General features: G+C 40.4%; 1 protein-coding gene across 9 annotated transcripts in view; it reads right to left on the minus strand.

The window, feature by feature from the left end:
• The window catches only part of agap1 (ArfGAP with GTPase domain, ankyrin repeat and PH domain 1), a 179,805-nt gene that overhangs the window by 90,041 nt on the left and 74,486 nt on the right, over positions 1-15,278 (minus strand). For all 9 annotated transcript variants that reach the window (XM_026158520.1, XM_026158521.1, XM_026158522.1 and 6 more), the window contains 2 exons: positions 6,622-6,680; positions 5,435-5,522 (listed from right to left, as the gene is read on the minus strand). In XM_026158520.1, coding sequence (XP_026014305.1) covers positions 5,435-5,522; positions 6,622-6,680 — 147 coding nt within the window. The remainder of the gene's footprint in view (positions 1-5,434; positions 5,523-6,621; positions 6,681-15,278) is intronic.

The following is a 15,278-nucleotide window of genomic DNA, read 5'->3' on the forward strand; positions in this document are numbered from 1 at the left end:
TTCATGAGTTTGGGTTCATTTATGTCACTGTCACCACCTCGTTACTGCAGATTTATACAAAGACGCTGAGTCATTAGACATTGCTGAGGTCACATTAATCACTTTCAGCAAACTTGGAGCTGAACGAAGACGTTTGGATTTCTTTGCCATTCTGTAACATGCTGAACGTGTTTTCTCTGTATGAGTAATGATGTGGAAGAGCCAGCGGAGTACAAAGCTTTAACATGCTGCCCCGCCCCAGCATTACACTAAAGATACCTAATGGCAGCAGGAAATCAACCTTAGACTGTTTTCATTATCAACTATGTTTTGGGACCATTTCAGAGTTTTTTCTTTATGTTTTTTCCTAAATGTTTTGCATCTGGACTGTTTCAGATTTACAGTTTACTTAGTTTTCAGTTGTTTGAACTCGACTGTATTTAGAAAGTTTGACTTTCTGAGTTGTGGTTTTGGTGAGTAGATTTTTATTTATTTATGTTTTTAAAAAAAAAAAAAAAAGCTTTTTCTGGCTTGACTTTAAGCTGCTGTTAGACTCATTTAAAAACCGACTTCATTCTACATTTTGATTATGGACTATTCAGGGACATGGTTTGGAAGATTTTGGACTTTAGTCCTCTGATTTGGGTCTGTGTTTGAACTGTTTTAGACTTACTGGGGACTTAGTTTTGTGCTGTTTGAGTTATTTGGAACTTGATTTAAGACTTTGATTTTGGACTGTGGGTTGAAATTATTATTAAAATTAGTTTGAGGCCCTTTAAAACTTGCACTTGGATTTGAAATTTTCTGGGAGGTGGCTTTGCAGCATTTGAACTTGATTTGTGACTTACAATCATCTGGTTTTGAATTGTTTTAGACTTACTGGAGATTTAGATTTGGGCTGTTTCAGTTACTACGGGACTTTATTCAAGACTTTGATTTTGGACTCTTTAAGAACTTGATTGGAATCATTTTGGACTGTTTTACATTGACTTTGACTTCGTTTTGTTGTAAATTTTGGACATTTTTCAGTTTGGGATTCTGATTTAGTGATCTGGTTTTTGGACTTACTTTTGTGGTGTTTAACCTTGGGACTTGATTCAAGACTGATTTTTAACTCTTTAGGGGTTTGGATGATTCTGAACTGGGTTTTGGTTTGACTTAAACTTAATTCGGGACTTAGTAAGTTTTGGATTCAATTTTGGAATAAGTTTAGGACTTCTTGTAAATTTTTTAGGTTCAGATTTGGAAATTTTGGGAGGTGATTTAATCTTTGCCTTGTGTGGTGGCCACCATACTCACCTGTCACTGCTTAGATTCCAGTCGGAGACACTAATCCCGTTTGAGATTGCGTCAGGAAAGTTGCCCAGCATAACAATCTGCCAAATTAAACATGCAGAGCGACCCACTGTGGTGACCCCTTGTGGCAAGAGAAAAGTTTTTATGGGCAGGATTAAATCTGAGGTTTTTAAATACACGTGTGTCTTCTATGACTCCTTGATGCTGAGACTCTGTTGACTTCTTGTAGCCGCAGATTGTTTTTCGTGACTGGATGTTCAGAGCTGTACTCCTGCTCCTTCTGGTACGATCACTGAAGAATAAATAATAATGAACTAAACTTTTGGGGTGTCACCTTCTTTTCTGACAAATCGCAGACTGAACCAAAGCTTGCCTCTCCACATGTCTGTGTAAACCTGACAAAAATAATAATAGAGTAATAAAATAAAACTTAATGACTGTTCTGGAAAGATTGGACTGGAGACTTTGTTGATGCCTCCCAGCGTTTCTTTTTCCGTTAAAGCCACGAGAACAATAGAATCTGTGAATGATGTTTGGCTGCTTGTGAGAGCGGCAGCTCCTCAAACCACAGTCAGCAGCATTAGTTTGGTGGCTGTGGGTGATTTCCCAACCATAGCTCCCCTCTCTCTCCCTGTTGTAATGGATCCCATGTGCTGCTGTACAAACAGTCTCAGTCGGACTTTTTCTCAAACTATCAGTGCTGCTTCTGCAGGATTTCACTCTCTGCAAAGTGTCAGAGTCTTTAGAAATAGAAATAAATCTGGGCATTTCTGACAGTCCTTAAACGCACCACAGAGGTAAATCTGGGCAACCTGCATGTTTTTGAGTCAGCGATGAAGCTTTTTTTCCCTCTGCAGCAGCGAGGCTCCAGCCTGCAGCCTCAGAATAGTTCTGGTCGGTGGCTTCATGGCGCTGCGGTCGCCTCGCCGCTCGCAAGCCACCAACTCCGCTCCCAATCAATCGCCATGGGAATCCAGGCAGCCGGCGTATTTTTAGATTCGAGGAATTTCAAAACAGCTTTCCCCCTTGGGCTGCTTTTATTTCTCTGTGGTTATGCAACGATTTCAGAAAAGCTTTTTATCTCCTTTTTTTAATTTAATTGGACTTGAATCGCCGCTTCCTCGACGGGCAGTGGTGCCAAGTAATTCGATAAGAGATAAGGGGGAGCCGTTGTTTGAATGTGGTATGTGGACCTGCTCGAAAAGCCGTGTCGTGTTGCTTTTGGCAGCGCTGCAGTGTAATTAAAGCGGGAGGCCGCCGGGCATTTAGCAGCACGACACTGAGGAGAACGTCACCACCGTGGAAGACTTTCTCATGTTTTAGCGTGAAGTTATCTGCTCTGGGATTCCCCATCGCCACCAACTCTCTTCCCAGCTGTCTTTGCTCTGCTTGTAGTTTTTTTCTTTTTTGTGCTTTAATGTAGTCCCTGGGGTCCCCTCTTATCAGCTGACCTTTGATCGACCTCTCTGCAGGCGTATTAAATTAAAAAAAATAAACCTCCTCCTCTTCCTGCCTCCCACACTTCGAAGTCTCTCCGCAGAGGGACCAGCAGCTAAAATTGGTCTGCGGGATGATTTCGGGGTGGGTCCCCACATAACAACATAACAAAAGCAGCAAAGGTTTCTTCTCAAATAAACCATGTTTGATGGTTTTCAAGGCTTTAAATACACAAAGAGGTCGGCAGGGGGTAATTAGCTGCAGCTCCACAGCGGACCCTCAAAAGTAGCCAAAGTACTTCTTTGACTCTGTTCCGTCTGAAGACTTCTGGCTGCAGCATTTTTAATTAGACTGAAAAATTCAAAACGTTCTGCAGAGGTTTTAAAGTAACGGAGTTTCATCTGGTCAGCCAACTTAAAGCTTTTAATGTGAAAGGACAGCAAAAAGAAGGGTATTGAGCACTAACGCAACTAAAACCAAAAACAAGGAAATAGTGAAGAAAATAAAACTTTCTTTAAAAATATGTTAACGTTACTGAGCATAGACACGAGTTTTGAAAATATTTATTGAAATATATTAGACTGATTTTTACTGCTTTTAGACTTTGTTTTGGGGTGTTCGGGACTTATTTTGGGTTCATTAAATTGGACCATGTAAGAACTGATTTCAGACGGAGTTTGGTCATCATTTTAGACGTTTTTAGAGTAATTTGATATTGATATTTGATATACAAATTGATGTCAACGAATTTGGGCCTAATTGTAGACTTGTGTTTGGATTGTGGTTCTGACCTGATTTTTGCCATTTTTTGTTAATTTTGGAAAATGGTTTTGGACTAAAATGTACAGTGAAAAGATTAAGAACAAAAAACCCAAAAAACATTTACAACAATAAAACGTTCAGGCAATCATGGTAAGTAAAAGCAACAAAGAAGAAATTAAACAATAAAAGATCTTGTTTTAAATTCTTTTGTGTTTGTTTGGGGACTTTATGGACCTGGTCTGGGTTATTTAGAGTTTATTTTGGACTTTAATTTATATATTTACTAGTTTTAGACTGTTTTCAGACTTGATTTGAAGCTGTTATAAACTTTTGATTTTGATTTAACTATTGGATTTTCATCCTTTGCATATTCTTCTTTTAGCTCTTTTAAAAACTTTTTAAAAACTTGGTGTCAGGCTTCATAAATATATATTTTTAGTTATGCACGAAGGACCAAAACTGCCAAAATTAAAAAAGAAATAAAAAACACTGATGATAAAAATAAATAACTTGCAAAATAAATATAAAGATGAGTAAACATAAAAGCAGCTGCAAGATGAATTTAAAAGTTCTAAACGTAATGACGTACTTATGTATAAATAAAGACAGATAAATTTAAAAAAAAAAGGAAAACAGAAAAAAATAATACATAAGAAAAAAAACCATTTATGTCTCATGTGAAAGACGGCAATCATTTTTAATATTTTTATAGGTGCATTTAATGGCATAATTTGTGTTATTGGCTTGCTTATTTTGGCAAGTTTGGTCCTCCATACATGCCATTGATTTCTTTATACAGGCAGAGGTATCGCCCCTGTTAGTTATCAGAAAGATGCAGTTTTTTTGTTGTTTTTTTCTGAGGGAATAAAGAAGCTTTTTTGCTTCAACTAAACAACTCGAGCTTAAAGCTCCTCACCAGTGGTTTGAACTGTGAGTTCGGTGCACCACCTCTCTGGACAGTAGAAGGATGAATGAATGAAAAGTAAAAGCGCTGCAGCGTCTGTCGGTGTGATTGATAAAGGAAAGTGAGCAGAAAGTGCCTTGGCTGTGCGTGCAGGATCCCTGAGAGGAAACAGCTCATGTGCTGAAATATTAAAGCGGGTTTCGTAAAGTGGGTCTGTGCCTGAGGACCCTGCCGTCCTGTACAGTAACAGTGTGTGTGTGGGCAGCTTTAATATTACATGAGGAATATGGCCGTCCCTGCAGGGCGTGTGAGTTGAGACACCGGAGGAAAGTAGGGCTTCATCTTTTCTCTGAGACAAAAAGTCATCTTTAAAGTTTCATAAGTGATTCTGGGTCAGCCAGCAGAGAAGTTTAACCTTTTGGGTGTTCACTGTTTCTCAGATATTAAGCAACTGAGCGCGATGTTATGCTTAAATCACTTCTTCTTCACTTTTTAAATCCACGCTCACGCCCCAAAGAGGTCAAATTTGTTGGTTTTTCAGTAAGCAGAACAAATATCTAATAAAAGTTTGACTTTTTAATGTCACTTTCTGCTGTTTTCATCTCACTCAGTATTCATTTTCAGTCACTCATTGCTTATATTGATATATTTTCCCTCTAACAGGCTGACAGATCGGCATTAAACCAGCAGATCTGATCATTTAAAGCCTCCTGCGGTGATTCAGCTCCATCTCAAACTCTACAAATGTTTATTTGAACCCAAAAAAACCCACTTCAGCTTTCTCCCAAAAGTGGAGTGAAATCTCTTTTTAATGCAACTTGGAAAGCTTCTGAGCCTGACTGAGGAGCTTTTTTCGCTCTGCTGGTTAGGCTTGTGCTGTAAGGAGGTCGTTAAATGACGTTTAATCCGCTCATTATTTTCTCCTCTGTGTTTTAGACTGATTCAGTCTGAGAAGGCGGACGACTGCTCTGCCATTTTATTAGAAGAAGAAGAAGAAGAAGAAGAAGAAATAGCTGGTCCAGCCAAACAAAGACAGACATGCTATGATGTTCTTACCCTCTGGTGACTCCTCCTGGACATACGTTCCTGTCAGGTATCTGTGGACCAGCGCTGACTTACCACTGGCCAGATTACCCACAATGCCCTGAGGGGGAGACAGAAGGGAAGTTAGCATCTCCTAAAACATTCAGCAGACTGTAATCACTCCATCAACAGGAACTCATACTGGTTTTAAAAGTTTTCTAGTGTTGCTGGTGAAGATGATATAATTCAAGCACATGGAGCTGTTACTGCTTCTGTGAGTGGACAAACAAATGCTTCAGCAGAAATGAAATATGAATCATAGTTACTCGCAATTTTTTATTTGTTAGGCCCATAATAATCTCAACTTAAATTTTAGTTAAATGAAAATATTGATATTTTACTCTTAAAATATTTATACATTATGTGAATATTTAACTTTTATCTTGAAATTTTAATATTGTGCTATAAAAGCTTTTTTTTTTAGTCCCCAAGTTATATCATAATTTTGACATTTTAGACATAAAATGTAATATTTTACTTTTATCTCTGAGCTTAATATTTTGGTCTTATAGTTTTTATACTTAACGTAAATATTTGACTTTATTTTAACATTTTGCTTTTAAAGTTTGCTTCTCATGGTTGTGATGTATTGTTTTAATTTTGATGTTATAATCTCACAACTTTGACATTTTACTTTCATAATTTTGACATGACCTCATAGTTAATCTCATCTAATCATTTTTACTTTTGAATTACATTTTCAACATGTTTTTAAACTTTTATCTCAAAACATTTAACTTATGAAATTTTAATCTCACAATTTTAACATCCATCATTTATTTTATTTTATTTTATTTAATCTTCAAAGTTAAAATGATCAAAATTGTACATCTGTTTGGTTATCTTCGTGTATTCACTTCTTGTAGTGTCCTAAAGCCTGCAAGTCAGGAATCGTGAGACAGAAGTCCAGGTTGGGTTTTTAGAAGTAACTAAATCTTCAAAATAAAATACTTAGAGCACCTTTACATTGAGTTGCTCCCCTGAACAGCAGCCAATCTCGACATTTAAAAAATAAATCTCTTTAATGTTTCTGTTTGTTGTTTGTTTGTTGGGATTTTTGTTAAGTTTTGGCAGGAAATGATCTCCATAGTGGTATGCCATCCCGCTGAAGCTTGACTCTTGGACAGGTGACCCCCTCCCCTTTAACGCTCTGAACTCACCACTTTGAGCTCGGGCACCGTCCGACTCAGCGTCCACTCCTGACTGTTTACAAACGCATCTGGAAGACACAAAGAAAGGAAAAACACACATTATTAACCTGTGAGGAACATGTGATGCCTTCAGGGAAAAAATGGAATTAAAAATGCCTGATGGAGTAACGAGGCAGCCAATCAGCTCCTCCTCAGTGGTGTCAAGGGTGACAAAGAGGAAGAAGAGGCTTGTTAAGGGTGACAAAGAGGAAGAAGAGGCTTGTTAAAGCTGACAGACGACCAACACCAGGCCAAAAGTCACAGCAGACTGAACACGATAACAGGACACGATCAGAAATACCGTCATGGTACAGAAGAACCATGAAGAACCACAGCTGAGAAAATACAAAGGTTAAAAGCAACCAAAAAATAACACTATATAAAAACGTACAAGTCCATTAAGAGGGAGATCAACTTACATTAATCGATATGTTCTTTAAGCACTTTAATCTTAGAATCAATCAATCAAATGTTAGAATCAGGAAATAAAGACAAAATCAGTAGATGAGAAAATATTTGTATTCTAAATTCTTCTAAAGGTTCCCCACAAATTAACTCCTGCAACCATCTGAGGTGCCGAGTGTCAGAGGTCATGGGAAATGAGGAGGGCGGAGGCCAAATGATGTCAAACCACACACACACACTTGCACTGTGTGTGCGTGTGTGCGTGTGTGTGTGTGTGTTATTGGAGTGCAATAATGTTGGTATTATCAGGGAGGTCGTTTCCACTCACACTGCAGAGACGGCTCTCTAACAAAAACACTCTGTGGTTTTAAAGACACACACACACTTCAAACAGGACAAAACACCAGCAGTGAGAAAACACAGGCCCGTGGACCAAATCTGGGCCCTCCTACTGAAAGAATGTGGCCTCTTACAGAGAGCTGGGTTTGTTTGTTTTCTACAGTCAGCTAAAAACCGTACAGTAAAGGTACTCTAACACACCTTTAAAGTATTCAATATGGAGCTGTAGTTCTTTAAGTTCTGTTATCAAGTAAATAGAAAATGTTTCAAAGCCTCAAACAAACTTTACTGGATAAGATACAACAAATAAAATCAAAATATTTAAAGTCACATTTCAACTCATATTGAAATCACAAAATTGGGACATTTTAATTTCATCTATATTGAAACTTAGTCATAATTAGCATTTCAATCTAAAAATATTTCTATTTATACAACTTAATTTCAATACTTTGACATTAACATGTCTGTGGTCACATATGGGGAATCTCTTCAGTCTGCATAGAGATGTGCGACCTTTAACCTCTGAGTTTATCATTAAAGAAGCTGTATTTCAGTAACTGCTGATGAACGCCTTTCATAAAAAAGAAAACGTGAGGCGTCCAGATGTTTTCTGTAGCCGTCATCCCACCGCAGGCTCCTTTAAAACTGCTGGACTCTGAGACACCTCGGGCTTGCCGTTAAGTAGGCCAGTGGGCCAGAGCCACTTAGAGCCTCCAGCCCCTCTTTACTAATTCATCTGCAGCAATCTGTGTCAGCCTGCAGACCCTCAGACTACACAGTACTGACAGGAAGTGCTAAAAGCCCCATGAAACACTGGTTTTCTAACGCATTGATACCTGAGACTCACACTGACAGTTTTCGTGCAGAGTGTGCGACTGACAGAAAACTAATAAATATCTCAATAAATTTATTTTCTTTTGATTCAGCTGGTTTCTGATGTTTTAATGTAGTTTCTTTTTTACATTTTTGTCTCAATTCTGAATTTTAACCTCCTAGGACCTGGCATCCTCCTAGGCCACCTGGCATCCTCCTAGGGCCTTCAAATCCAGAGACAAAGAGGAGTTGAAAAGGGTGCAGAGAGAGCTGAGGGGACTGATAAGGAATGGGAAGGAGAGCTACAGGCAGAAGATGGAGAACCAGCTTCAACAAAACAACGTTGGTGAAGTCTGGAGAGGCCTCAGAACCATCTCGGGCCACAAACAGCAGAACTCTCTGCCTGGGAGGGATGTGAGATGGGCAAATGAACTGAATCATTTCTTCAACAGATTTGATTCAGCCATGAGGCAGTCTGCAACATCGGCTGCAGACTCACCCACCCCCACTGCTGCTGTTCCACCTCAGACACTTCACACCTCCTCTATTCACCCTGCTCACTCCCCCCCCACCCCCAACTGCAGCATCCAATACACACTCAACACAAGGCTCCAGCCTGTCTCTCTCAACCACCCAGGTTAGGAGGGAACTGAGGAGGATTAATGGCAAGAAGGCAGCGGGTCCAGATGGCATCAGCTCGAGGGTCGTCAGGTCCTGCGCGGACCAACTGTGTGGGGTGATGGAGCACCTCTTCAACCTGAGCCTGAGGTTGGGAAGAGTCCCACAGCTCTGGAAAACCTCCTGTGTTGTACCAGTGCCAAAGACTTCACGCCCCAAGGACCTCAACAGCTACAGGCCGGTGGCTCTGACATCCCACCTGATGAAGACCCTGGAGCGGTTGGTCCTGGCTCAGCTTCGGCGCCTAATAAGCTCATCACTGGACCCACTTCAGTTTGCCTACCAGCCTGGCATTGGAGCGGATGATGCCGTCATTCACCTCCTACATCGTTCCCTCGCTCACCTGGAGACCGCTGGAAGCACTGTGAGAATCATGTTCTTTGATTTCTCCAGTGCCTTCAACACCATTCTTCCCTCGGTTCTAAAGGACAAGCTGGTGAACTCTGGAGTGGACCATCACCTCACTACCTGGATCCTGGACTACCTCACCGACCGACCACAGTATGTGAGGACTCAGGGCTGTGTGTCGGACAGGGTCGTCTGCAGTACGGGGGCCCCACAGGGAACGGTTCTGGCTCCGTTCCTCTTCACCATCTACACTGCAGACTTCTCCCACAATTCCACCCAGTGCTTCCTGCAGAAGTTCTCTGATGACTCTGCAATAGTCGGCCTCATCACTGATGGGGACGACAAGGAGTACAGAGGTCTGACCCAAGACTTTGTGGACTGGTGCCAGCAGAACTACCTCCAGATCAACGCCAGTAAAACCAAGGAACTGGTGGTAGACTTCCGCAGGCACAAGCATTCTCCACTGCAACCACTGAACATCCAAGGTATGGACATTGAGGCTGTGGACAGCTACAGGTACCTTGGTGTTCATCTGAACAATAGACTGGACTGGACTCATAACTCAGACGCCCTCTACAGGAAAGGGCAGAGCAGGCTGTACCTGCTGCGGAGACTCAGGTCGTTTGGGCCCACTCCTGAAGACCTTCTATGACTCTGTTGTGGCTTCTGCTATCTTTTATGGTGTGGTCTGCTGGGGGCGGCAGCATCTCTGCTGGGGACAGGAAGAGACTGAACAGGGTGATCCGAAGGGCCAGCTCTGTTCTAGGATGCCCTCTGGACCCAGTGGAGGTGGTGAGTGACAGGAGAACGGCGGCTAAGCTGTCATCCCTGTTGGACAACATCTCCCACCCCATGCAGCAGACTGTGACAGCACTGAGCAGCTCCTTCAGTGGGAGACTGCGGCACCCACGGTGTGGGACGGAGAGATTTCGCAGGTCTTTCCTCCCCACTGCTGTCAGACTCCATAATAAAGACTAACTGATCCTTTCTGTCATCGTTGTATTTTTACTCAGTTGTATATAGTATTTGTATTTGTATTCTATTTTTATCTTATTGTATATTTATTTTATTTTATTCTACTGTATATAGTATTTTATTCTATTCTGTACAGTTGTGTACTGTATTTATTATTATTGTATTCTAATTTTTGCCTCATAACTTTTGCACTGTCCACTTCCTGCTGTGACAAAACAAATTTCCCACGTGTGGGACTAATAAAGGTTATCTTATCTTATCTTATCTTATCCACATATGTGGACAGCACGTTTTCGGTTGTCTAGACCAAAATACTTAATTTTTCTCTACAAGGGCCTGATGTCCACTAACGAGGACATTATACTGCCACTGTTCTAACGAAATTTAAAACTAATGTCCTCATATGTGGATCTCATTTTTCTCAGAAACAAAAATTAGGCAACAAGCAAAAATCTGGTAATTCTTTGTTTTTACATTCATCAGGTCCCAATCAGCCCAAATAGCAAAGAAAAATTAAAAATGCATGCCATGATAGAGTTCGGGTGTTAGGAGGTTAATCTCCTCATTTTAGCTTAAAAACCACTGACTTTCCACCACACAGCATCCTGACTGCTCCTCTTTCCTCCCTTTAATGAGCCCAAACTGCTGCTGCCAACATCTCATCTGTCTGGAAACCATCCAGAGAGGAGCGTCTCGATTGGTTGGCGGGCACACAGAGGGGGACATTGTTCACCCACTCAACAAATGGCGGCCTGTGTCGGGGCCAACCCCTCCCTCCCTGCCAGACAGGATGTTGACCCAGCTGCTTCCTGTTTTCCATCACAGCCCTCCAGTTCCCCTCTGCTGGTTCCCAGTATGATGCACCAGCAAAGCGAGGAGATGGTTAGCGGCTGACGAAGCATCAGCTGGTGGTTGAACTGGGAGGTGAGGCCGGGTTTAAAGGAAGAAATACGACAGCTTCAGGCTGCACTGATCTACCTTTGGAGCTGATTTGGGACTTTTTTTTATGCCTGAGAAGACCACTGACTAACATCTGCACAGTGATGATGCTTTGTCGTGTTTTGTGATGACCGCCCTTAGCTACGATCTGGTATTTTTAGTCTACTTCCAGGCTGCCGAGGGGTCATCACAGAAACAGAAACACAAATGTCGACTGAAAGAATCTGTGCTGCAAGAAGAGGGAAAGTCCAGATGAGATGAAGCGAAAGCATCTGGGAGCGCGTGGGAGGAACACCTGAACTCAATCAATCCGTCAACGTGTCGTATTTACGAGGCTGAGAGGAAGAGGGAGACAGAGGGCCTGTGGGTGGATGATACGACTCCATCACGGCCTGACTACATGAAGGCGGAATCTCTAAAATTAGGTCATGAGTTAGAAACCCAACACACCTCCTTTCCTCCACTACAGCTTCACGCTCAATAAAAGCAAACATCCACTAAGTGATTTATTGTTTACCCACTTAAAGGCAGAGTGAAAGGTTTATACCACCACAGGACACTTTTTTTGTTCTTTTTCTGATGTAGCAAGTCGAAATTCTTGATTTCCAAGACTCTCAAACATTCTGAGATTAGAAAGTTAAAATGATCAGATGAAGGTAGAATCATGAGGTAAAGTAAAAAATCTGAGATTAAATTGTCAAAATTATGAGATGGGTTCATCACTTATTCTGATTACTGATTACAAAGTACTCCAGATTATGGAGTATGAAAGACTTCACTCATTTCAAGACCACACTTTAAAAAGGAAAGCCTTTTAACATGTAATGGTAATGTAATGATGGTAATAGGCCTGGGCTATATCATACCGTTCACGGTAATACTGGTGTAATGTTGGAGAAACAATAAGAAAATGAAATATCGCGATAGAATATGGGTAAAGCGCGCATGCACAGTGCCTTTGTTTTCCTAGGCACATGGCGGCGACGCAGAATGAGAAGGGCGAAAGCGGATCGTTGAATGAAACAGATGAACCAGAATTGGTTTGTGAAAATGCTGCAACTTCAGTGGTGCGGAACTGGTTTAGCTTTCATCCATCAGAAAAACAACAAAGCACTATTTTTGGTAGCGCATGCTAGCGGGCCGTCGTTATTACCGTGCTTTTTGGAAAATACGGCACACTTAAAATCAATCCTTTGATTTTTCTGAAAATCGACAGTGTCCCTTATAATCCCGTGTGCCTTATGTATGAAGTCTGGTTGTGTTTACTGACCTCAAAACGATTTTATGTCGTACACGGCGCTCGAAAATCTGTCAGATGTTTTAGTACAACTTTGCTAAGCTACGAAGCCGCACCGCTTGATGGCTTGTCAGAGCATTACGGCTATCGTAGGCAGGAGCCTCGCAGAGTGATCCGTACTGTGCTTCAACATAATATTACCGTATTGTGTGTGTATAACCTCTTTTTAAGTTTTGTGGATAATATACATGGTTATGCTGAGGATATGTCGGACAATTTCCACTGGAAATGCCTTTTGGTTAAACTGTCACATCAGTTATATCGTTATCGCAAATTTTCATATCGTGATAAATATTTTTGGTCATATCGCCCTGCTCTAGATAGTAATAATATGATGTAATAATGGTTAAGTTTTAAAAGCGTGTGTTTTGACCTTGTAAAAACACTAAGATTGGATTATGTGGAAATGCAACACAGGCAGACTTTGCTTTATTTTAAAGTGTCATGGCTGTTTTTTGTTAATAGGATAAAATAGCACAAAGGAAGAGAAAGAAAGGGTGGACCAGATGACAAGGGGGAAATGATTAAATGCTAAATGTGCTGCATGTTTTAACCTAATCACATTTGAAGGATGATTAGAAAAACATGTTATTCTTCCACCTGAAACAAACGGAGGAGAAAAGAAGAGGACAACAGGTGAGATACGAAGGGGAAAAGACAGCAGATGGAGTGAAACAGATGGACGAAGACCATGGGAAAAGGAAATGGAGAGCTCCTCTGCTTCGTCATCACTCAGGGAGGAAAAACTTGGAAATGAGAGCGAGCGTCATGGGACTAAAACTCTCCTCCATCACTCCATCCCTCTGTGCAGAGAAAGAAAGGAAGGAGGCCTTCAAAGTGAGGCATCAGGACTCCTGGCTCTCTCCAGAATAATCTCCTTCATTAATTCTCTTTCATTTCACTCGTTTGTCTCTATTTTTATGCTCCGCTCTCCCTCAGAAAGATGGGGAACATGTATGAGACGACACATCTTTGTTTCTCTTTATAAAGAGGAATTGTTTAACTTCAACATTTACCTTCAGTTCCGACCTTCAACATGAAGAAGCCAAGGTTGTTTAGCTTTCTGGTGATACACTTTCAACACAAAACTCTCAAGAAGCCACGTCTCTTCAATAATTCAAACATCTGAACCCTATTTGAACAACCCTAAATATCAGAGTTTTAAGGAATAAAGCAAGAAAAATTATCTCTAAGAGGTGGCTGTACCTCAGGAACTCTAGAACTAAACCAGAACCAAAGATTTTAGATCCTGAATACAAAGAACTAAAGAGCTTTAAGCTATAATAAATACAAGCTACAGTCCCTTAAACATAAAATTTGCAGACTCCAACAGCTTTCACCTGAAAGAAACTAAACGAAACCATGAAACTGAATCCAAGATCTTTCCCTGGATTCAGATTGATGAAATGATTGGATTGAGTAACGGATTATTTCCTTCTTACTCTAGATTGTATTTAACATCAAACTAAACACGCTGCAGACTTTCGTTTATGTCCATCCTACCAGTTAGTTTTAAAGTAATCTCTGTGAGGCTGATGTTTGAATTCCTATGTAAAGGTCAAGGTGTTTGTAGTTCTAGTATTAAATCACATTTTGAGCATGATTGGGTTACATGCAGGCTAAAATGAGCTAGCCTAAAATCTTTAATCTAGATTTTCGAATAATCTGGACTGGCAAACATTTTCCCTGTAAATTTACGAGGAAAGAAATATGAGAATAAAGCAATAAATTAACAAAAATGAACCTTCAGAAACTGTTTATTACAACTGTATGACTGCAAACTTTTATGAAGTAGAAATAAAATCAAACATTATTTGAATAAAATGGTAAATCTATGAGGAAAAGCTCAAATATTTACAAGAATAAACTCCCAGATTCAGTTGCAAAGAAAAAGTTCTCACCACTTTACAAGATTATAAACTTAAAGATTTTTCCCAATTCTTGATTTTCTAAAGAAAATTTCTGAAAATTAGGTGTACATTTACAAGATTAAACTCACAAATGTACAAAATAAAATTTGTGCTGGTACTGATCCTGAATGTGGCAGTGATTTAGGAGCTACCTTTTAATTCCAAAAAGCTTATGTAAGGACTAGTTTAAACTAAGTTATAAACAGTTGCTAAAACCAGGTCCCGAACCTTAACCTAATGAATAAAAAAATCTTAAAGCTGACTCCACTCTAACTTTATGGACTTTAAAGGCATTTTAACCTGATCCAGAACTCTTTTAATCAATGAAAAATGCAAACCTGAAGGCAAAAAGCAAACAAACTGCTAAACTCAGCCTCGGTTCCTAAATATTCACTCAAACTGAGAGACATATTTGTGCTTTTCAAAGGCCACACCACGTCAGTGTGTTTAGATGAAGGCAGCTGGAAGACAGAAACATGGCGACAAAGACACAACAGCAGAAAACAAGATAACAAAGACAGGTCTCTAAGATCTGAAAACCTGCTCCAACAAGGTCTCCGAGTCGCAGCCGAGGTCAAACTGAGAGTTTCAGACATGCACAGCGAAAAATACGAAAAGGGAAATGTAGAGTTTTAAAAAAAGACAAAATGAGGCAAATAAAAGCAGCTGGGCTTTATTTAATATTTAGACGTTTCGTCTTGGATTTTAACACCAACAGAAGTGCTACGATTACAGCTCAACTTTATCCACAGAGACAGAGATTTTGTGCTTAAATGAACTCTAACAGGACAAACTGAGATCAGCCTGTTGTCAAAACATTGCGATTCCAGACTGAGGCTGACATGGACGAGTTACCTGGAACACAACTGAAACTGAGCGCGCTCCAAATGTCTATAAAAAGGCAGAGATCTGCTCAGAAG

Source organism: Astatotilapia calliptera, chromosome 23 (genome assembly GCF_900246225.1).
Source record: "Astatotilapia calliptera chromosome 23, fAstCal1.2, whole genome shotgun sequence".
NCBI classification, from domain to species: Eukaryota; Metazoa; Chordata; class Actinopteri; order Cichliformes; family Cichlidae; genus Astatotilapia; species Astatotilapia calliptera.